Here is a 23,887-nt window from a genome sequence, read left to right as displayed (position 1 = left end):
TGTTTCTTTAAAAAAATTCTACTCTTTGAAAATATTGAAATTTGAAAAAGAAACAATTGAGTCAACAAATCACTGATATCTCCAAAAACTTGTGGTCCAAATAAGTTAAAAGGCTCTCAAAGCACATGATATATATACTTTTTTATTTTTAAAATATTAAATTTTACCAAAAATCATAATGACCAACTAAAACTCTATGAAATACATCGCAAAAAAAACTCTATAAAATATTGGCAGTTTTTATTGGACATGACCATATTTTCATATATATTTTTGCCATCGTGTGCACTTAGAAACAAGTCCCACTCACCAGGAATCATGCCAACATAGTGAAATGATGGATTAGAGATAATTACAACAGGCTACAACGATAGAAGGTGTTTTGTGCAAAATCAACCATCGATTACATTCATGCAATTTCCACAGGAAGAGGAAGATAAATCTGACTAAAAATGATAGGAATAGGATAACGACCAAACGTCACATACAGACACATGACAAATGAACGATTTCAAGGATGGCAACTTTCGTAGGCAAGCATGCCAACTTTATGCCTCAATTTATTTTTTTGACACAAAATGGTCGCTTGTGTCAACTAACTTGTCATTCTTGCATCACTAGAATCGCCACCGTTTTATTTCCTCAAGAAGCAGAAGATAAATCTGACTTAAAATGATAGGAATCTGATAATGACCGAACGTCACGTACATGCACACGGCGAATCAAACGATTTTCTATGACAAGTTTAATGACGCAAGGATGGCAACTTTTAGTAGGCAAGCATGCCAACTTCATGCTTCAATTTATTTTTTGATGTGTGTCGACTAACTTGTCATTCCTGCATCAGTAGAATTGCCATCGAATTGCCATGTGCTCATACGTTACGTACTCATCATTTCCGAAATGATATCGGCAAGGAGAAAGACAACCCTAATTTGGATCAAACATTAGAACCTGTTAGGGCATCTTTAATTGACAACGTTCGGATCAAAAGAACGTTTGCTTTGGAAAGCAGGACCACGTACTGAACATGGATCATTAGCCAGTTACATTTTTTAAAACAAAAGGACTTGGCAAAGTAACAAGACGATCAGCATGCTGTCTTCAAGAGACAAAGCAAGTTTCTGATTGAGATGTTGATACCATTAACAAAATTTCAGGCTGCCACTCGTTACTGATAATAACAGCATGTTCATATCATAAAACTAACAGATGAGTAAACAAGCTCCCAGAGCAAACAGTTTCCAACAAGCAAAGCGGCCATAACAGCACTGCGAAGAACATTTCACTCGTCCTCCTGGCTGCGAAGCCTAGCAAGCTTGTTTGTGACAACAATATCCAGCTGCGCAGCACGCTCCACAATGTCCTTCCGCTTCTTGGTAGAGACGTTGTGGGCGATCTCAGCACAGTATGTCCTGTTGGCAATAAAAGCCATGCAAGAGTTAATCAGAAAATGAAGAATGTTGACACCGATCAGCACAATTCAGAATCAGAAGAGTGAAGAACCATCTAACTTGAGAATATTAGGTTCTTGACACCAATCAGCACCTAATATTGGCAGTGTAACTGTGTAAGTTACCTGTTGTGCATCATAAGCAGCTCCAGCTCAGAGACATTGTGGACAACAAACTTCTTGAACTTGTTTGGCAGGTAATGCCTGGTCTTCTTGTCAGAACCATAGCCAATGTTGGGCATCAAAGTACATCCCTTGAACTTTCCCTTCACACGGGAATCAATACCCTTTGGCCTGCGCCAGCTGGTTTGTAGATATAGAGGCGTGAAATTTTCGGTTTAAGCTGTTAAGCACACGTGTCACTAAGAAAAACATGTCAAGAAGACACAGAACTTGAGCATATAAGAAAGACAAAAGAAGTTTAGCATATGCTGCTGCTTATGTGTTGTCTAAAGCACGATGCCAGTCAGGAATAAGCTACAACTACAAGAAGCTATACTACATTCAGTTTTTAAGGTATTCATTCCAAATTATAAGATGTTCTAATTTTTTTCTGAATCGGATGTATATAGACACGTTTCGGGGGTCACGCTATTCGTTACCTTGGGTGAGGAATAGTTATTCTCCAACAGGGAAAGAATTCGTTTGCTCGAAGGATCAGACAGAAGGCATAATCATGTGAAAGACAAGATTTTCTTCAGCAACCAGTGGATAACAAGTGTTGGGAGAAATCTAGGCAAGCACTCGTACTCAGAATGAAGCCACGCCTTTAATATCCAACCCACTTCATGGAATCATGAAGTTATTGTTGTAGAAGAGTTTGCGACGGCCACAGTGCTATACTTATGCAAGGGCCAGTGTGCTCTCTTACTTCATCCCAATGCTCACTGAAGAAAATGTTCTCTTCCTCAGACCTTTTACTAAGACATCATTTCCTTCCTTTCAAACCGCAAGATAGAAACAGTGAACCGAAACATCAGCAACGCTCAAAATTTGGCATCACCTTTGCACAAAGTGTTTAAATGATGTTTCAAGTCAAAATAAGCAAGGTTGATTGAACATGCAATAATTAGTTTCCTTCAAATTAACTAAAGATCCCAATACAAAAGAAACAACACCACATTTTCTACAGGCTATGTCCGGCTTCCACTTATCTACCATTTCAAAGTACCATTGTGCTATTCAAGGTTAACGATAAATTAGGAATACACCGCAACTACAACGACCAACAACAGTCACGCTTAGAATTTAGCATCAGAAACTACTCCGAAAGTCTAACCTGCTACACCGGCGCACAGCAATCGCCATCTAGAGCCGGAGCACATCATCTGAACTAAGCAACCGAAACACGTGGCGCCTATGAATTCCACTGGGTAAAAGTTTGGTATAAGTGGTTACCTTGAGGCCGATGTAGCGGTCGCTATGGGCCCTCTTGAAGTGCTTGACCCTCTTCTTCACGATCTTCCTCGTCAGAAGCGGCACCGCCATCTCTGATCTGTCGGGCAAAACCAGCAGAAGGAGTTCGAATCAGATGGAGAAGATAGCATCGCAAGAAGACAGGGTGGGAGCTCTGCTACGGACTGCTTGCCGGTACCTGAGAAAGCTGACGACCCTAACTCTAACACGAGGAGGAAGAAGAACGGCGGCGGCGGCAGGGTTCTATTTGCAAGCCGGCGCGGTGTTTATGCCTTCCGCGCGAACCCTAGGTATGTGGGCTATGATGGGCCACTGCCGACTAGCCCACTACGAGAAAGATGCACTCTTGTTTTTTTCGACAAAGGGTGCACTTTATTAGCTCGAATGAAAGCTCTCAAAAAAAAATTAGCTCAAATGAAGCATCAAGAAATCATGGCATAAACTTTCGGTCGGTCGGCTGCTAGCCTTCCGATCTGAAAGTCGTGAGCCGTCAGATCTCACGTCCTTTTTGTTTTTCCTTCCCTATCCTTCTTCCCCGCAAGCACAAGGAAACAAAAACGCAACAAGCGCCATCGATTCATGCCCACACGACCTCGAAGCTTTGCTGGTTCTCCAAGCTCGTTGCTTGCCGTCGCCGCTCACGGGTTGCAGCAGAAAAAAACAAAGCAAAACACATGATTCCAGCAAAAAATTGATATGGCTCCAGCAAACAATAAAGTGGTTGCAGCAAAAATGCTATCAACGAACATACATTGATATGGTTCCAGCAAAAAAAACACATTGTTCCAACAAAAAATGATATAGCTCCAACAAATATGAAAAGAACAATGCAGCAAAAAAAAGCATGGTCCCGCCATTGTAGCAGCCCAGCACCATCCTTGCCGATTGTAACAAGTCAAAATGCTGGTTCCAGAAAAAAAAATGTGCGGCAAAAATCATGGCACCCGCCGCCTTACTTGTCCGGTAGTATCCTCTCATGTTGCGGCAAATTGAGAAAATGGTTCCAATAAAAATCGAAGGGTTCCAACAAAAATAAAAAAAGACAGCAACTTACCACAACCACCATTGTCGCCGGCCATCACCATCCTCGCAGGTTGAAGCAAATCCCCATGCCGGTTCGAGCACGGCATTCTTACCGGGGCTAGCGTGTTTCCTCCGCGCGTTGCTATCGATCTAAGGGCGTAAACAGCCTCCACCGCAGGCCGGCCGCTCCACGGCCTCGCTCCATGGGCACAGCTCGCCGCTGCCGCGGGCGCAGCTCCCCGCTCGTGTCGGCTCCGGCGTCCCTCAGCCGCAGTCACCGGTGCTGGGATTCCGTGGATTCAGAGACGGAGAGGAACAACGGCAAGGAAGAAATGGATACATACTCGCGTGAGGGTGGGGATAAGGTTTCTATGAAGAGCGGTGGTCAAGCGGTTGTGTGGGTCCAAGTGCGTGCACGTTGCGCGACGAGGGGACCAGCCCAGTTTCGGCCTGCGCACCGAACCCAATCATTTCCCTTGTTTTTTCGACAAAGCATGCACTTTATTAGCTCAAATGAAGCATTAAGAACCTAAATAGATAAATAAATAAATAAATAAGGTCGCAACCTTCCTCATGAAGCGTTTTTTACGTAAAGAGGCAATTCTTTGGGTGACTAGGTTTTCCGCTGGTCCGTCGCCAGCCGCCTCCTCGGCGATGGCGCGAGGGCCGCCTTTTGCTGTCCCAGGCCGATGCACTGAAGCGTCGTCGCTGGTTCTCTCTCTCTCTCTCTCTCCACTACGAGTTCGTGGTCGCCTTAGGTCTCCTGTAGTAGGATCAGATTTCCTGCCTGAACGTCTTGATCAGGCCAGTTTGTTGTGCTGGAGAGAGTGAGTTTTCGTGGGGGTTTTGGTTGCCCTGCTCAGATTGGTTGAGGTGAAAATCAGAAGGCCTTACATCAAGGTGGACTGGTGAAGTGTGCTCTAATAGTGCCCTAATCCCTGAGAATAACACACCCAACGATACATCAGCGACTACTCCAGAGGGTGACCGCCGGGAGCAATGAAACTCATATGTTGGAACTGTCGCGGTATGGCCAGTGCCGCAGCAGAAATAGAGCTTCTGGATGTCCAGAAGCAGTGGGGGCCGGATATCATCTTCCGTTTGAAAACATCTTGTTGACGTATAATGTACTGCCTAGTCTCTTCCATAAGATCGGTCTTTTGGTTGCATTGGCTAGAGCATGCACTTCTACATGGTATCAGAGCCAAGAGGTCTTGAGTTCAAGACCCGGCTGGCGCAATTAAATTGCAGCCCACTTTCGGTCCACGTTTAGGCTTGAGGGAGCCACACGTGAGGGGGAGTGTTGACATATAAATGTATTGTCTAGTCTCTTCCATCAGATCGGTCTTTTGGTTAAATTGGCTAGAGCATGCACTTCTACACATCTGAACAAAGCTAAGGCAGAGAAGCTTAGGAAAAAAGTTACGGATGGAAAATATGGAGGTGCAGGGAAGTAATGGTGCGAGTGGTGATCTGCTTTTGTTTTGGCACAGACCATTGACAATTCAGGTCGAGTCTTTCGAGCTTAGAGTGTGTCTTGGTGTTTTTATTGGTTTGAATTTTTTGTGTATTAGATGGAAGCGTTCCTACTCTCCGTAAAGAACTGCGTGGGTTATATTGATCAAGGGCAAGAAGATCCCTTGCCGTGGCTTACAAGTCATACCCGATCGCTACGATTCAGGTTGTTACAAGGAGATAGAGTCTGGAGTTATTACGGGAGAGGAAGAAGATAAACAGTTGAGATTAGATCATATCTCTAATTCTAACACCCTCCCTTAATCTCAACTATCCTATATTAAGATTCTTCTTGAATTCCTCGAACGGCTTGACTGGTAAAGCTTTGGTGAATCCATCTGCAACTTGATCTCTGTAAGGAATGAATCGTATGTCTAACTTCTTTTCTACAACCCTTTCTCGTACAAAGTGAAAGTCAATCTCTGTATGTTTGGTTCTGCCGTGAAATGCTGGATTTGCATAAAGATATGTGGCTCCTAGATTTTCACACCACAAACATGACACACGATGCTGCTTAATTCCCAATTCATTGAGCAGTGATTCAACCCAAATAATTTCAGAAGTAGCATTAGCTAGTGACTTGTATTCAGCTTCGGTACTTGACCTGGATACTATGGCTTGTTTCCTAGCACTCCAAGAAATGAGATTAGAACCAAAAATACTGCAAATCTGTTGGGGAGCGCAGTAATTTCAAAAATTTCCTACGCACACGCAAGATCATGGTGATGCATAGCAACAAGAGGGGAGAGTATTGTCTACGTACCCTCGTAGACCGTAAGCGGAAGCGTTATGAAAACTCGGTTAATGTAGTCGTACGTCTTCACGATCGTTCGATCCTAGTACCGAAGGTACAACACCTCCGTGATCTATACACGTTCGGCTCGGTGACGTCCCACGAACTCACGATCCAGCAGAGTGTCGAGGGAGAGCTTCGTCAGCACGACGGTGTGATGACGGTGATGATGATGCTACCGGAACAGGACTTCGCCTAAGCACCGCTACGATATGACCGAGGTGGATTATAGTGGAGGGGGGCACCGCACACGGCTAAAAGATCAATGATCAACTTGTGTGTCTATGGGGTTCCCCCTCCCCCGTATATAAAGGAGTGGAGGAGGGGGTGTTGGGGAACGTAGTAATTTCAAAAATATTCCTACGCACACGTAGTAATTTCAAAAATTTCTACGGCAACACGCAAGATCATGGTGATGCACAGCAACGAGGGAGTATGATTCTACGTTACCCTGTAGATCGCAACGGAAGCGTTGACACAACGTAGAGGAAGTAGTCATACGTCTTCTTCCGATCCGACCGATCAAAGCACCGTTACTCCGCACCTCCGAGTCTACCACATGTTCAGCTCGATGGACGATCGTCGGGCTCCGATCCAGCAAAGCGTCGAGGAAGAGTTAGTCAGCACGACGGCGTGGTGACGATCTTGATGTTCTACGACGCAGGGCTTCGCCTAAGCCACTACAACGATATGACCGAGTGGAAATTGTGCAGGGCACCGCACACGCTAAGAAAACGATGACCAAGATCAACTTGTGTGTCTATGGGGTGCCCCCTTGCCTCAGTATATAAAGATGGAGGAGGAGGAGGCCGGCCAAGGCAAAGGTGCGGCCAGGATAGGGAGTCCTACTAGGACTCCAAGTCCTAGTAGGAGTCCATCAAGAGGGAGGAAGGAGAAGGAAGTGGAGGAGTAGGAAAGGTGGCCGGCCCCTTTTCCCTAGTCCAATTCGGACTAGAGGGGAGGGGCGGCGCAGCAGCCTTTTTCCTCTTCCCACTAAAGCCCATCAAGGCCCATTACTTCTCCCCAGCGAATTCCCGTAAACTCTCCGGTACTCCGAAAAATACCCGAATCACTCGGAACCTTTCCGATGTCCGAATATAGTCGTCCAATATATCGATCTTTACGTCTCGACCATTTCGAGACTCCTCGTCATGTCCCCGATCTCATCCGGGACTCCGAACTCCTTCGGTACATCAAAACTCATAAACTCATAATATAACTGTCATCGAAACCTTAAGCGTGCGGACCCTACGGTTCGAGAACAATGTAGACATGACCGAGACACGTCTCCGGTCAATAACCAATAGCGGACCTGGATGCCCATATTGGCTCCTACATATTCTACGAAGATCTTTATCGGTCAGACCGCATAACAACATACGTTGTTCCCTTTGTCATCGGTATGTTACTTGCCCGAGATTCGATCGTCGGTATCCAATACCTAGTTCAATCTCGTTACCGGCAAGTCTCTTTACTCGTTCCGTAATACATCATCTCGCAACTAACTCATTAGTTGCAATGCTTGCAAGGCTTATGTGATGTGCATTACCGAGAGGGCCCAGAGATACCTCTCCGACAATCGGAGTGACAAATCCTAATCTCGAAATACGCCAACCCAACATCTAACTTTGGAGACACCTGTAATGCTCCTTTATAATCACCCAGTTACGTTGTGACGTTTGGTAGCACCCAAAGTGTTCCTCCGGCAAACGGGAGTTGCATAATCTCATAGTCATAGGAACATGTATAAGTCATGAAGAAAGCAATAGCAACATACTAAACGATCGGGTGCTAAGCTAATGGAATGGGTCATGTCAATCAGATCATTCAACTAATGATGTGACCTCGTTAATCAAATAACAACTCTTTGTTCATGGTTAGGAAACATAACCATCTTTGATTAACGAGCTAGTCAAGTAGAGGCATACTAGTGACACTCTGTTTGTCTATGTATTCACACATGTATTATGTTTCCGGTTAATACAATTCTAGCATGAATAATAAACATTTATCATGATATAAGGAAATAAATAATAACTTTATTATTGCCTCTAGGGCATATTTCCTTCAGTCTCCCACTTGCACTAGAGTCAATAATCTAGTTCACATCGCCATGTGATTTAACAGCAATAGTTCACATCACCATGTGATTAACACCCATAGTCCACATCGATATGTGACCAACACCCAAAGGGTTTACTAGAGTCAGTAATCTAGTTCACATCGCTATGTGATTAACACCCAAAGAGTACTAAGGTGTGATCATGTTTTGCTTGTGAGATAATTTTAGTCACCGGGTCTGTTATATTCAGATCCGTAAGTATTTTGCAAATATTTATGTCAACAATGCTCTGCACGGAGCTACTCTAGCTAATTGCTCCCACTTTCAATATGTATCTAGATTGAGACTTAGAGTCATCTAGATTAGTGTCAAAACTTGCATCGGCGTAACCCTTTACGACGAACCTTTTTGTCACGTCCATAATCGAGAAACATATCCTTATTTCACTAAGGATAATTCTGACCGCTGTCCAGTGATCTACTCCTAGATCACTATTGTACTCCCTTGCCAAATCAGTGCAGGGTATACAATAGATCTGGTATACAGCATGACATACTTTATAGAACCTATGGCCAAGGCATAGGGAATGACTTTCATTCTCTTTCTATCTTCTGCCGTGGTCGGGCTTTGAGTCTTACTCAACTTCACACCTTGTAATACAGGCAAGAACTCTTTCTTTGACTGCTCCATTTTGAACTACTTCAAAATCTTGTCAAGGTATGTACTCATTGAAAAAACTTATCAAGCGTCTTGATCTATCTCTATAGATCTTGAAGCTCAATATGTAAGTAGCTTCACCGAAGTCTTTCTTTGAAAAACTCCTTTATGCTTTACAGAATAATTCTACATTATTTCCGATCAACAATATGTCATCACATATACTTATCAGAAATGCTGTAGTGCTCCCACTCACTTTCTTGTAAATACAGGCTTCACCGCAAGTCTGTATAAAACTATATGCTTTGATCAACTCATCAAAGCGTATATTCCAACTCCGAGATGCTTGCACCAGTCCACAGATGGATCGCTGGAGCTTGCACATTTTGTTAGCACCTTTATTGACAAAACCTTCTGTTGTATCATATACAACTCTTCTTTAATAAATCCATTAAGGAATGCAGTTTTGTTTATCCATTTGCCAAATTTCATAATCATAAAAATGCGGCAATTGCTAACATGATTCGGACAGACTTAAGCATAGATACGAGTGAGAAACTCTCATCGTAGTCAACACCTTGAACTTGTCGAAAACCTTTTGCGACAATTCTAGCTTTGTAGATAGTAACACTACTATCAGCGTCCGTCTTCCTCTTGAAGATCCATTTAATCTCAATGGCTCGCCGATCATTGGGCAAGTCAATCAAAGTCCATACTTTGTTCTCATACATGGATCCCATCTCAGATTTCATGGCTTCAAGCCATTTTGCGGATCTGGGCTCACCATCGCTTCTTCATAGTTCGTAGGTTCGTCATGGACAAGTAGCATGACCTCCAGAATCGGATTACCGTACCACTCTGGTGCGGATCTCACTCTGGTTTACCTACGAGATTCGGTAGTAACTTGATCTGAAGTTACATGATCATCATCATTAGCTTCCTCACTAATTGGTGTAGTAGTCACAGGAACAGATTTCTGTGATGAACTACTTTCCAATAAGGGAGCAGGTACAGTTACCTCATCAAGTTCTACTTTCCTCCCACTCACTTCTTTCGAGAGAAACTCCTTCTCCAGAAAGTTTCCGAATTTAGCAACAAAAGTCTTGCCTTCGGATCTGTGATAGAAGGTGTACCCAACAGTAACTTTTTGGGTATCCTATGAAGACACACTTTTCCGATTTGGGTTTGAGCTTATCAGGATGAAACTTTTTCACATAAGCATTGCAACCCCAAACTTTGAGAAACGACAACTTTGGTTTCTTGCCAAACCACAGTTCATACGGTGTCGTCTCAACAGATTTAGATGGTGCCCTTTTAACGTGAATGCAGCTGTCTCTAATGCATAACCCCAAAACGATAGTGGTAGATCGGTAAGAGACATCATAGATTGCACTATATCCAATAAAGTACGGTTATGACGTTCGGACACACCATTATGCTGTGGTGTTCCATGTGGCATGAGTTTGTGAAACTATTCCACATTGTTTTAATTGAAGACCAAACTCGTAACTCAAATATTTGTCTCCGCGATCAGATCGTAGAAACTTTATTTTCTTGTCACAATGATTTTCCACTTCACTCTGAAATTCTTTGAACTTTTCAAATGTTTCAGACTTATGTTTCATCAAGTAGATATACCCATATCTGCTCAAATCATCTGTGAAGTTCAGAAAATAACGATACTTGCCGTGAGCCTTAACACTCATCGGACCGCATACATCAGTATGTATTATTTCCAATAAGTCAGTTGCTCGCTCCGGAGAACGGAGTCTTAGTCATCTTGCCCATGAGGCATGGTTCGCAAGCATCAATGATTCATAATCAAGTGATTCCAAAATCCCATCAGCATGGAGTTTCTTCATGCGCTTTACACCAATATGACCTAAACAGCAGTGCCACAAATAAGTTGCACTATCATTATTAACTTTGCATCTTTTGGTTTCAATATTATGATTATGTGTATTACTACGATCGAGATCCAACGAACTATTTTCATTGGGTGTGTAACCATATAAGGTTTTTATTCATGTAAACAGAACAACAATTTATTCTCTTACTTAAATGAATAACCGTATTACAATAAACATGATCAAATCATATTCATGCAACGCAAACACCAAATAACACTTATTTAGGTTCAACACTAATCCCGAAAGTATAGGGAGTGTGCGATGATGATTATCAATCTTGGAACCACTTCCAACACACATCGTCACTTCACCCTTAACTAGTCTCTGTTTATTCTGCAACTCCCGTTTCGAGTTACTAATCTTAGCAACTGAACTAGTATCAAATACTGAGGGGTTGCTATAAACACTAGTAAAGTACACATCAATAACATGTATATCAAATATACTTATGTTCACTTTGCCATCCTTCTTATCCGCCAATCACTTGGGGTAGTTCCGCTTCCAGTGACCAGTCCCTTTGCAGTAGAAGCACTTAGTCTCAGGCTTAGGTCAGACTTGGCTTCTTCACTTGAGCAGCAACTTGCTTGCTGTTCTTCTTGAAGTTCCCCTTCTTCCCTTGCCCTTTTCTTGAAACTAGTGGTCTTGTTAACCATTCAACACTTGATGTTTTTCTTGATTTCTACCTTCGTCGATTTCAGCATCACGAAGAGCTTGGGAATTACTTTCGTCATCCCTTGCATATTATAGTTCATCACAAAGTTCTACTAACTTGGTGATGGTGACTAGAGAATTCTTTCAATCACTATTTTATCTGGAAGATTAACTCCCACTTGATTCAAGCGATTGTAGTACCCAGACTATCTGAGCACATGCTCACTAGTTGAGCGATTCTCCTCCATCTTTTAGCTATAGAACTTGTTGGAGACTTCATATCTCTCAACTCGGGTATTGCTTGAAATATTAACTTCAACTCCTGACATCTCATATGGTCCATGACGTTCAAAACGTCTTTGAAGTCCCGATTCTAAGCCGTTAAGCATGGTGCACTAAACTATCAAGTAGTCATCATATTGAGCTAGCCAAACGTTCATAACGTCTGCATCTGCTCCTGCAATAGGTCCGTCACCTAGCGGTGCATCAAGGACATAATTCTTCTGTGCAGCAATGAGGATAAACCTCAGATCACGGATCCAATCCGCATCATTGCTACTAACATCTTTCAACAGATACCTCTCCGACAATCGGAGTGACAAATCCTAATCTCGAAATACGCCAACCCAACATGTACCTTTGGAGACACCTGTAGAGCTCCTTTATAATCACCCAGTTACGTTGTGACGTTTGGTAGCACACAAAGTGTTCCTCCGGCAATCGGGAGTTGCATAATCTCATAGTCATAGGAACATGTATAAGTCATGAAGAAAGCAATAGCAACATACTAAACGATCGGGTGCTAAGCTAATGGAATGGGTCATGTCAATCAGATCATTCAACTAATGATGTGATCCCATTAATCAAATGACAACTCTTTGTTCATGGTTAGGAAACATAACCATCTTTGATTAACGAGCTAGTCAAGTAGAGGCATACTAGTGACACTCTGTTTGTCTATGTATTCACACATGTATTATGTTTCCGGTTAATACAATTCTAGCATGAATAATAAACTTTTATCATGATATAAGGAAATAAATAATAACTTTATTATTGCCTCTAGGGCATATTTCCTTCAGTCTCCCACTTGCACTAGAGTCAATAATCTAGTTCACATCGCCATGTGATTTATTAGCAATAGTTCACATCACCATGTGATTAACACCCATAGTCCACATCGATATGTGACCAACACCCAAAGGGTTTACTAGAGTCAGTAATCTAGTTCACATCGCTATGTGATTAACACCCAAAGAGCACTAAGGTGTGATCATGTTTTGCTTGTGAGATAATTTTAGTCACCGGGTCTGTTATATTCAGATCCGTAAGTATTTTGCAAATCTTTATGTCAACAATGCTCTGCACGGAGCTACTCTAGCTAATTGCTCCCACTTTCAATATGTATCTAGATTGAGACTTAGATTCATCTAGATTAGTGTCAAAACTTGCATCGGCGTAACCCTTTACGACGAACCTTTTTTCACTTCCATAATCGAGAAACGTATCCTTATTCCACTAAGGATAATTTTGACCGCTGTCCAGTGATCTACTCCTAGATCACTATTGTACTCCCTCGCCAAACTCAGTGGTAGGGTATACAATAGATCTGGTACATAGCATGGCATACTTTATAGAACCTATGAACAAGGCATAGGGAATGACATTCATTCTCTTTCTATCTTTTGCCGTGGTCGGGCTTTGAGTCTTACTCAATTTCACACCTTGTAACATAGGCAAGAAACTCTTTCTTTGACTGTTCCATTTTGAACTACTTCAAAATCTTGTCAAGGTATGTATTTATTGAAACACCTTATCAAGCGTCTTGATCTATCTCTATAGATCTTGATGCTCAATATGTAAGCAACTTCACCGAGGTATTTCTTTGGAAAATTCCTTTCAAACACTCCTTTATGCTTTGCAGAATAATTCTACATTATTTCCGATTAACAATATGTCATACACATATACTTATCAGAAATGCTGTAGTGCTCCCACTCACTTTCTTGTAAATACAGGCTTCACCGCAAGTCTGTATAAAACTATATGCTTTGATCAACTTATCAAAGCGTATATTCCAACTCCGAGATGCTTGCACCAGTCCATAGATGGATCGCTGGAGCTTGCATATTTTGTTAGCACCTTTAGGATTGACAAAAAAACCTTCTGGTTGTATCATATACAACTCTTCTTTAATAAATCTATTAAGGAATGCAGTTTTGTTTATCCATTTGCCAGATTTCATAAAATGCGGCAATTGCTAACATGATTCGGACAGACTTAAGCATAGATACGAGTGAGAAACTCTCATCGTAGTCAACACCTTGAACTTGTCGAAAACCTTTTGCGACAATTCTAGCTTTGTAGATAGTAACACTACTATCAGCGTCCGTCTTCCTCTTGAAGATCCATTTATTCTCAATTGCTTGCCGATCATCGGGCAAGTCAACCAAAGTCCATACTTTGTTCTCATACATGGATCCCATCTCAGATTTCATGGCCTCAAGCCATTTTGCGGAATCTGGGCTCACCATCGCTTCTTCATAGTTCATAGGTTCGTCATGGTCAAGTAGCATGACCTCCAGAACAGGATTACCGTACCACTCTGGTGCGGATCTCACTCTGGTTTACCTACGAGATTCGGTAGTAACTTGATCTGAAGTTACATGATCATCATCATTAGCTTCCCCACTAATTGGTGTAGTAATCACAGGAACAGATTTCTGTGATGAACTACTTTCCAATAAGGGAGAAGGTACAATTACCTTATCAAGTTTCTACTTTCCTCCCACTCACTTCTTTCAAGAGAACCTCCTTCTCTAGAAAGGATCCATTCTTAGCAACGAATGTCTTGCCTTTGGATCTGTGATAGAAGGTGTACCCAACAGTAACTTTTTGGGTATCCTATGAAGACACACCTTTCCGATTTGGGTTTGAGCTTATCAGGATGAAACTTTTTCACATAAGCATTGCAACCCCAAACTTTAAGAAACGACAACTTTGGTTTCTTGCCAAACCACAGTTCATACGGTGTCGTCTCAACAGATTTAGATGGTGCCCTTTTAACGTGAATGCAGCTGTCTCTAATGCATAACCCCAAAACGATAGTGGTAGATCGGTAAGAGACATCATAGATTGCACTATATCCAAGAAAGTACGGTTATGACGTTCGGACACACCATTATGCTGTGGTGTTCCATGTGGCATGAGTTTGTGAAACTATTCCACATTGTTTTAATTGAAGACCAAACTCGTAACTCAAATATTTGTCTCCGCGATCAGATCGTAGAAACTTTATTTTCTTGTCACAATGATTTTCCACTTCACTCTGAAATTCTTTGAACTTTTCAAATGTTTCAGACTTATGTTTCATCAAGTAGATATACCCATATCTGCTCAAATCATCTGTGAAGTTCAGAAAATAACGATACTTGCCGTGAGCCTTAACACTCATCGGACCGCATACATCAGTATGTATTATTTCCAATAAGTCAGTTGCTCGCTCCGGAGAACGGAGTCTTAGTCATCTTGCCCATGAGGCATGGTTCGCAAGCATCAAGTGATTCATAATCAAGTGATTCCAAAATCCCATCAGCATAGAGTTTCTTCATGCGCTTTACACCAATATGACCTAAACGGCAGTGCTACAAGTAAGTTGCACTATCATTATTAACTTTGCATCTTTTGGTTTCAATATTTATGATTATGTGTATCACTACGATCGAGATCCAACGAACTATTTTCATTGGGTGTGTAACCATATAAGGTTTTATTCATGTAAACAGAACAACAATTTATTCTCTTACTTAAATGAAAAACTGTATTACAATAAACATGATCAAATCATATTCATGCTTAACGCAAACACCAAATAACACTTATTCAGGTTCAACACTAACCCCGAAAGTATAGGGAGTGTGCGATGATGATCATATCAATCTTGGAACCACTTCCAATACACATCGTCACTTCACCCTTAACTAGTCTCTGTTTATTCTGCAACTCCCGTTTCGAGTTACTAATCTTAGCAACTGAACTAGTATCAAATACTGAGGGTTTGCTATAAACACTAGTAAAGTACACATCAATAACATGTATATCAAATATACTTATGTTCACTTTTGCCATCCTTCTTATCTGCCAATCACTTGGGGTAGTTCCGCTTCCAGTGACTAGTCCCTTTGTAGTAGAAACACTTAGTCTCAGGCTTAGGACCAGACTTGGGCTTCTTCACTTGAGCAGCAACTTGCTTGCTATTCTTCTTGAAGTTCCCCTTCTTCCCTCTGCCCTTTTCTTGAAACTAGTGGTCTTGTCTACCATCAACACTTGATGTTTTTCTCGATTTCTACCTTCGTGCATTACGAAGAGCTTGGGAATCGTTTCCATTATCCCTTGCATATCATAGTTCATCACGAAGTTCTACTAACTTGGTGATGGTGACTAGAGAATTCTGTCAATCACTATCTTATCTGGAAGATTAACTCCCACTTGATTCAAGCGATTGTAGTACTTAGACAATCTGGGCACATGCTCACTAGTTGAGCGATTCTCCTCCATCTTTTAGCTATAGAACTTGTTGGAAACTTCATATCTCTCAACTCGGGTATTTGCTTGAAATATTAACTTCAACTCCTGGAACATCTCATATGCTCCATGACGTTCAAAACGTCTTTGAAGGCCCGATTCTAAGCCATTAAGCATGGTGCACTAAACTATCAAGTAGTCATCATATTGAGCTAGCCAAACGTTCATAATGTCTGCATCTGCTCCTGCAATAGGTCCGTCACCTAGCGGTGCATCAAGGACATAATTCTTCTGTGCAGCAATGAGGATAAACCTCAGATCACGGATCCAATCCACATCATTGCTACTAACATCTTTCAACACAATTTTCTCTAGGAACATATAAACACAGGGAAGCAACAACGCGAGCTATTGATCTACAACATAATTTGCAAAATACTACCAGGACTAAGTTTATGATAAATTTAAGTTCAATTAATCATATTACTAAAGAACTCCCACTTAGATAGACATCCCTCTAATCCTCTGAGTGATTACGTGATCCAAATCAACTAAACCATGTCCGATCATCACGTGAGATGGAGTAGTTTCATTGGTGAACATCACTATGTTGATCATATCTACTATATGATTCACGCTCGACTTTTCGGTCTCCGTGTTCCGAGGCCATATCTGTATATGCTTGGCTCGTCAAGTATAACCTGAGTATTCCATGTGTGCAACTGTTTTGCACCCGTTGTATTTGAACGTAGAGCCTATCACACCCGATCATCACGTGGTGTCTCAGCACGAAGAACTTTCGCAACGGTGCATACTCAGGGAGAACACTTCTTGATAATTAGTGAGAGATCATCTTAAAATGCTACCGTCAAACTAAGCAAAATAAGATGTATAAAAGATAAACATCATATGCAATCAAAATATGTGACATGATATGGCCATCATCATCTTGCGCCTTTGATCTCCATCTCCAAAGTACTGTCATGATCTCTATCGTCACCGGCATGACACCATGATCTTCATCATCTTGATCTATATCAATGTGTCGTCACACGGTCGTCTCGCCAACTATTGCTCTTGCAACTATTGCTATCGCATAGCGATAAAGTAAAGCAATTATTTGGCGCTTGCATCTTATGCAATAAAGAGACAACCATAAGGCTTTTTCCAGTTGCCGATAACTTTAATGAAACATGATCATCTCATACAACAACTTATATCTCATGACGTTTTGACCATATCACATCACAACATGCCCTGCAAAAACAAGTTAGACGTCCTCTACTTTGTTGTTGCATGTTTTACGTGGCTGCTACGGGCTTAAGCAAGAACCAATCTTACCTACGCATCAAAAACCACAACGATAGTTTGTCAAGTTGGTGTTGTTTTAACCTTCGCAAGGACCGGGCGTAGCCACACTCAGTTCAACTAAAGTTGGAGAAACTGTCACCCGCAAGCCACCTATGTGCAAAGCACGTCGGGAGAACCGGTCTCGCGTAAGCGTACGCGTAATGTCGGTCCGGGCCGCTTCGTCCAACAATACCGCCGAACCAAAGTATGACATGCTGGTAAGCAATATGACTTATATCGCCCACAACTCACTTGTGTTCTACTCGTGCATATAACATCAACACATAAAACCTAGGCTCGGATGCCACTGTTGGGTTTCGTAGTAATTTCAAAAAAATTCCTACGCACACGCAAGATCATGGTGATGCATAGCAACGAGAGGGGAGAGTGTGATCTACGTACCCTTGTAGACCGACAGCGGAAGCGTTGTGACAACGCGGTTGATGTAGTCGTACGTCTTCACGATCCGACCGATCCAAGCACCGTTACTCCGGCACCTTCGAGTTCTTGGCACACGTTCAGCTCGATGACGATCCCCGGGCTCTGATACAGCAAAGCGTCGGGGAGGAGTTCCGTCAGCACGATGGCGTGGTGACGATTTTGATGTTCTACCGTCGCAGGGCTTCGCCTAAGCACCGCTACAATATGATCGAGGATTATGGTGGAGGGGGGCACCGCACACGGCTAAGAGAACGATCATGAAGATCAACTTGTGTGTTTCTGGGGTGCCCTTGCCTCCGTATATAAAGGACTAAAGGGGGGGTGCGGCCAGCCTAGGAGAGGCGCGCCAGGAGAGTCCTACTCCCTCTGGGAGTAGGATTCCCCCCCCCCCAATCCTAGTTGGAATAGGATTCGCGGAGGGGGGAAAAGAGAGAGAGGGGCCGGCCCCCTCTCCTTGTCCTATTCGGACCAAGGGAGGGGAGGGGCGCACGGCCCATGTTGGGCTGCCTCTTCTCTTTTCCACTAAGGCCCACTATGGCCCATATAGCTCCCGGGGGGTTCCGGTAACCTCCCGGTACTCTGAAAAATACCCGAATCACTCGGAACCTTTCCGATGTCCGAATATAGTCGTCCAATATATCGATCTTTACGTCTCGACCATTTCCAGACTCCTCGTCATGTCCCCGATCTCATACGGGACTCCGAACTCCTTCGGTACATCAAAACTCATAAACTCATAATCTAACTGTCATCGAAACCTTAAGCGTGCGGACCCTACGGTTCGAGAACAATGTAGACATGACCGAGACACGTCTCCGGTCAATAACCAATAGCGGGACCTGGATGCCCATATTGGCTCCTACATATTCTACGAAGATCTTTATCGGTCAGACCGCATAACGACATACGTTGTTCCCTTTGTCATCGGTATGTTACTTGCCCGAGATTCGATCGTCGGTATCCAATACCTAGTTCAATCTCGTTACCGGCAAGTCTCTTTACTCGTTCCGTAATACATCATCCCGCAACTAACTCATTAGTTGCAATGCTTGCAAGGCTTCAGTGATGTGCATTACCAAGGGGGCCCAGAGATACCTCTCCGACAATCGGAGTGACAAATCCTAATCTCGAAATACGCCAACCCAACATGTACCTTTGGAGACACCTGTAGAGATCCTTTATAATCACCCAGTTACGTTGTGACGTTTGGTAGCACACAAAGTGTTCCTCCGGCAATCGGGAGTTGCATAATCTCATAGTCATAGGAACATGTATAAGTCATGAAGAAAGCAATAGCAACATACTAAACGATAGGGTGCTAAGCTAATGGAATGGGTCATGTCAATCAGATCATTCAACTAATGATGTGATCCCGTTAATCAAATGACAACTCTTTGTTCATGGTTAGGAAACATAACCATCTTTGATTAACGAGCTAGTCAAGTAGAGGCATACTAGTGACACTCTGTTTGTCTATGTATTCACACATGTATTATGTTTCCGGTTAATACAATTCTAGCATGAATAATAAACTTTTATCATGATATAAGGAAATAAATAATAACTTTATTATTGCCTCTAGGGAATATTTCCTTCATGTGGTCTATTTGTAAGCAGTAATATTCTCCTGCTTATGTAAACACCTCGGTGTGCAATTCTGTCAGCAAGACCCTGTTACTATTGTTGATGACATTCCGGTAGCCACCGATGGACGAGAACTTTGCCTATTGGTCCGCCTCGTTCAACGAGCAGGAAAATGGTTCTCTTCGTCCCTCGCCCTTGGTACCGACGTTGATGCCGATATAACTGACAGACTACCCTCTGACATGCCTTGCTATCATGATCGTGCAAGATGTCACCGACCTTCCTACTTTTAACCACATGGTGGGCCCATAATCCATAGTTCCACAGGATCGAAACCTGACTCTCCTGTACACCTTGTTGACAAAGTTATTCCATACTCTTGGTTTCGTGTGTAATTCATGAGCCACCTTCCTAGTGGTCTGTTCCGATGTCAGATGCAATACGTAAACTTGATGCTTTGAACCCCTTTCACAATCTTTTTCAGGCATCGAACGATTGTCTATCTGCTTGGAACTCCTTATTGTACCTTCTTACCTTACTCTCAATTTGTTCAACTCGAGAGATACTCATCTGTTCATTCACGGGAAAACCCCAGACGATTACCCCTTAAGCATTCTGTCGTAGCCGAGCTACCCCTTACCTATTCGTAAGCACGAAGGAACCCCCGAAGAAAGGATGACGACTTCACCATGATGACCTGAAGCAAAGAAATGAAGACGTCAATGTAATGGATCGATCTCTTCGAGGAGAGCAACCAAGGCCGAGAAGATCCGTTAGAATTTCATAAACAGACCTTTCGCCCTTACCCCCCCATAAATCTCGGGACGAGATTTCTTGTAGTGGAGGAGAATTGTGACTCCCCGATACTTAAGCTACGGTAACCCTCAACTAATGATGCCACATTACAATGATTACTATCGTTAATCTCGTGTTGATTCAAACCTAATTCAAATTCAAATTTAAAATAAAGTCAAATTATTATTTCTTCAAAAGGTAAAACAAATTTTTTCGGTGGGTTGCATATATTCACTAACAATTTTTCATGAAAGAATTAACATGTTTCAAAATATAAAATTTCCCCTAGACATTAAACAGTGGACCAGCAACCATTTAACCAACCATTTCAATTTATAAAAATGTTTAGACGATTCCAATTGTTGTGAGACTTTTTGTACATCACCAAAATATTGCAATGGAATTACGTGCCAAGTTTCAACCCTGGAAAAATTCATCTAGTACACAAACTAAATGTACAATAGCGAACAAAATACAAAAAATAAAAGAAAATAGAAATAGGAAAATAGACTGAGCACTTAGGGCCCATATGCCACAGTGCAGCCCAGCCCACCAGTCGGGTCGTCCCTTTCCTCTGTTCACCGCGCACCTCGTGGACGCAGGGTGCACGTCCATGGCGCTGATTGCCACGAGGCAGCCATCCGGAGCCTCCCCCGTGCCTACAAGGCTCCCCTCGCTCCCCTGGATGCCCTAGCGCCCTTACTCCCCCCCTGTCGCCTCAGATCCACCGCTCGACGCACACCCGACACCATCGTCACCGTGGACTAGTTCCTCGCCGTGACCACCGTCGTCCTCGCCGGCTGAGATTGCGCTAAGAGCTCCGCCTGCTTCTTCTTCTTCGACTTCGACCACCAGCGCTAGCCGGGCGACGCTACATCGCCGGATCTCCGTCCTCTTCTTCCTCGGACCCGCCAGCGTTCGTCCTTGATTCCGGCGCCGTCGAGCCCTCCCCGAGCCTGCTAAGCACCTCTGCAAACTCACGGTGAGCCCCTTGTCAAAACCCCTCGGTTCCCCCTTCGAATCCATGTCCGTAGCCTAGCGTCCGCCGTTGCCGTAGCTCGTCGCTGCCGTCCTTGTTGCCACCGTGCGCACAACTACCGAAACTCACACCTGAGCACCTCATCGTGCTCAGCATCACCGTTGGAACCCGTAGCGATCATCTGTTGGTCCTGTCGTGCCCTCCATCGCCATTCCACCATCGTGGCCAGTGCTCTGTTCCGCGTCCGCACGCGCACAATCACTCATGGCCCTGCTCGCGTTGCTCCTCGTACCGCGGCTCGTCGCGCGCGACCACGCACACGCTCGTCTGCCCACATACGCCGTGCCTCGCCCGTCCGCCCCGCTCACCCTTCTGCCCGATGCTGCTCTCCTTCGCTGCTCCCTCCCTGTCTCGCTCGCCACGTCTCCTCGCATCGCCGCCTCCCTGCTGCTAGAGCGTGCGCTTGCGCTGTTCTGTTGCCCCATGCGCCACCGCGCCTCCCCCGCCGCCTACCGCTGCTCGCCTGCCGGTGTTCTCCGCCGTCGTCACTCCCAACCGCCCCGCCTCCATTGCCGAGCCGCCACGGCCGCCCCTGCTTCGCCTCCGCCGCTCCGCGACCGGCTCCCCCGGGGCTCGGCCTCTGCCCCGCGGTGCCGCGCCCCGCACCTAGCCATGCCAGCAGCCGCCTGGCTCGCCGCCGTCCTGCGCCCCGCGGCTATCCCTTGCGCCCGGGCGGGCTTCGCCCCGCACGCGCCCGCTACACCCCCCCCCCCGTTTTGGCCCCCTAGGCCACTGACCCAGGGGCCCCACGCCCCTTTTTTCAAATAAAATAAAATAAATGAATAAAAACTAATAATAATAAGTTAATTAATTAACTTAATTAAAATGGTTTAACTAAACTAATTACTTAGTTAGCCTAACTAATCTGTAATTAGTTAGATGTCTCAATGACATGAGGGCCCCACCACCTGTTGACCAGTCAAACCTTGACTGGTCAACTGGGTCCCCCTTGGCCCACCTGTCATCCCCTGGGTACACTTTTGTGCACCCTGTGCTGGGTGCGCATAGCATTTTTTCCAATTAATTTCAAATTAATAATAATTTCAGAATATTGCTAAAACTTTAGAAAATCATATAAAATAAACCGTAACTCGGATTAAAATAATTTATACATGAAAGTTGCTCAGAATGATGAGACGAACCCGGATACGCAGCGCGTTCGTCCGCCACGCATCCCTAGCATAGCGAACATGCAACTTTCCCCCTCCGGTTCGCCTGTCCAAAAACGCGAAACACCGGGGATATTTTCCTAGATGTTTCCCCCTTCACCGGTACCACCTCATACCGCGTTAGGTCACCTCTAGCACCGCGTAATGCCATGTTACACTTTGTGATGCTTTGACTGCTTTGTTATTTATTGTGTTCCCCCTCCGTTACTTCTTTCCGGTAGACCTCGAGACTGCCGGCGAACCCCAGTTTGACTACGGTGTTGACGACCCCTCTCTCTTGCCAGAGCAACCAGGCAAGCCCCCCCCCTTGATCACCAGATATCGCCTACTCTCCTCTATACTGCCTGCATTAGAGTAGTGTAGCATGTTACTGCTTTCCGTTAATCCTATTCTGATGCATAGCCTATCATTGTTGCTACAACTGTTGATACCTTACCTGCAATCCTAAATGCTTAGTATAGGATGCTAGATTATCATCAGTGGCCCTACATTCTTGTTTGTCTGCCATGCTATACTATCGGACCGTGATCACTTGGGAGGTGGTCACGGATATATACTTATACATAATATATGATACTTGTGGTGATTAAAGTCGGGTCGGCTCGTAGGAGTACCCGCGAGTGATTCCGATGTTGGGGGCTGAAGGGGCAGGTGGCTCCATCCCGGTAGAGGTGGGCCTGAGTTCCCGAGGCCCCCGATGGTTACTTTGTGGCGGAACGACAGGGCAGGTTGAGACCACCTAGGAGAGAGGTGGGCCTGGCCCTGGTCGGCGTCCGTGGTTATTTCAAAATAACACGCTTAACGAGATCTTGGTATTTGATCTGAGTCTGGCTACTGGCCTATACGCACTAACCATCTACGCGGGGACAGTTATGGGCACTCGACATCGTGGGATCAGTCGAAGCCTTCGTGACGTCAGCGACTGAGCGGCGCGCGCCGGGTTGGACCACGTAAAGCAACTTCCTTTGTAATGGAGGTTGCTAGGTCTGCTCTCCGGCCACGTACGCAACGTGCAGGTGTGCAATGGGCGATGGGCCCAGACCCCTGCGCCATAGGATTTAGACCGGCGTGTTGACCTCTCTGTTGTGCCTAGGTAGGGCTGCGACGTGTTGATCTTCTGAGGCCGGGCATGACCCAGGAAAGTGTGTCCGGCCAAATAGGATCGAGCGTGTTGGGAAATGTGGTGCACCCCTGCAGGGAAGTTAATCTATTCGGATAGCTGTGTCCCTCGGCAAAAGGACAACCCGGAGTTGTACCTTGACCTTATGACAACTAGAACCAGATACTTAATAAAACACACCCTTCCAAGTGCCAGATACAACCGGTGATCGCTCTCTCACACGGCGACGAAGGGAGGATCATCGGTTAGGATTATGCTATGCGATGATACTTGGTGAACTTACCATCTACTCTCTTCTCCTGCTGCAAGATGGAGGTTACCAGAAGCGTAGTCTTTGATAGGACTAGCTATCCCCCTCTTATTCCGGCATTCTGCAGTTCAGTCC

General features: G+C 44.2%; 1 protein-coding gene across 2 annotated transcripts; it reads right to left on the bottom strand.

Moving 5' to 3' along the window:
- Positions 1–1,090: 1,090 nt before the first annotated feature.
- On the bottom strand, positions 1,091–4,232 carry LOC125521936 (60S ribosomal protein L32-1-like). 2 transcript variants are annotated; one of them, XM_048687006.1, is made up of 4 exons: positions 3,924–4,232; positions 2,852–2,948; positions 1,580–1,761; positions 1,091–1,415 (listed from the first exon to the last, which is right to left on the bottom strand). In XM_048687006.1, exons 2-4 carry the CDS (start codon positions 2,939–2,941, stop codon positions 1,286–1,288), a joined length of 402 nt encoding a protein of 133 aa, XP_048542963.1. In that variant the 5' UTR covers positions 2,942–2,948; positions 3,924–4,232; the 3' UTR covers positions 1,091–1,285. The 2 variants fall into 2 exon arrangements, with proteins under 2 accessions (XP_048542963.1, XP_048542961.1); XM_048687004.1 differs by lacking the exon at positions 3,924–4,232 and adding an exon at positions 3,048–3,910.
- Between the last annotated feature and the right edge of the window lie 19,655 nt (positions 4,233–23,887).

The sequence above is a fragment of the Triticum urartu genome, chromosome 7, assembly GCF_003073215.2.
Source record: "Triticum urartu cultivar G1812 chromosome 7, Tu2.1, whole genome shotgun sequence".
NCBI classification, from domain to species: domain Eukaryota; kingdom Viridiplantae; phylum Streptophyta; class Magnoliopsida; order Poales; family Poaceae; genus Triticum; species Triticum urartu.
The sequence above is the reverse complement of the archived record's forward strand: the minus strand, read 5'-3'. Positions and strand labels throughout refer to the sequence as shown.

Coding starts and splice junctions, on each gene's coding strand:
- LOC125521936 (XM_048687006.1), bottom strand. CDS start 2,941: ATGGCGGTGCCGCTTCTGACGAGGAAGATCGTGAAGAAGAGGGTCAAG. Junction 1,762..2,851: donor ACCGCTACATCGGCCTCAAG/GTAACCACTTAT, acceptor CTATATCTACAA/ACCAGCTGGCGCAGGCCAAA. Junction 1,416..1,579: donor CTGCTTATGATGCACAACAG/GTAACTTACACA, acceptor TATTGCCAACAG/GACATACTGTGCTGAGATCG.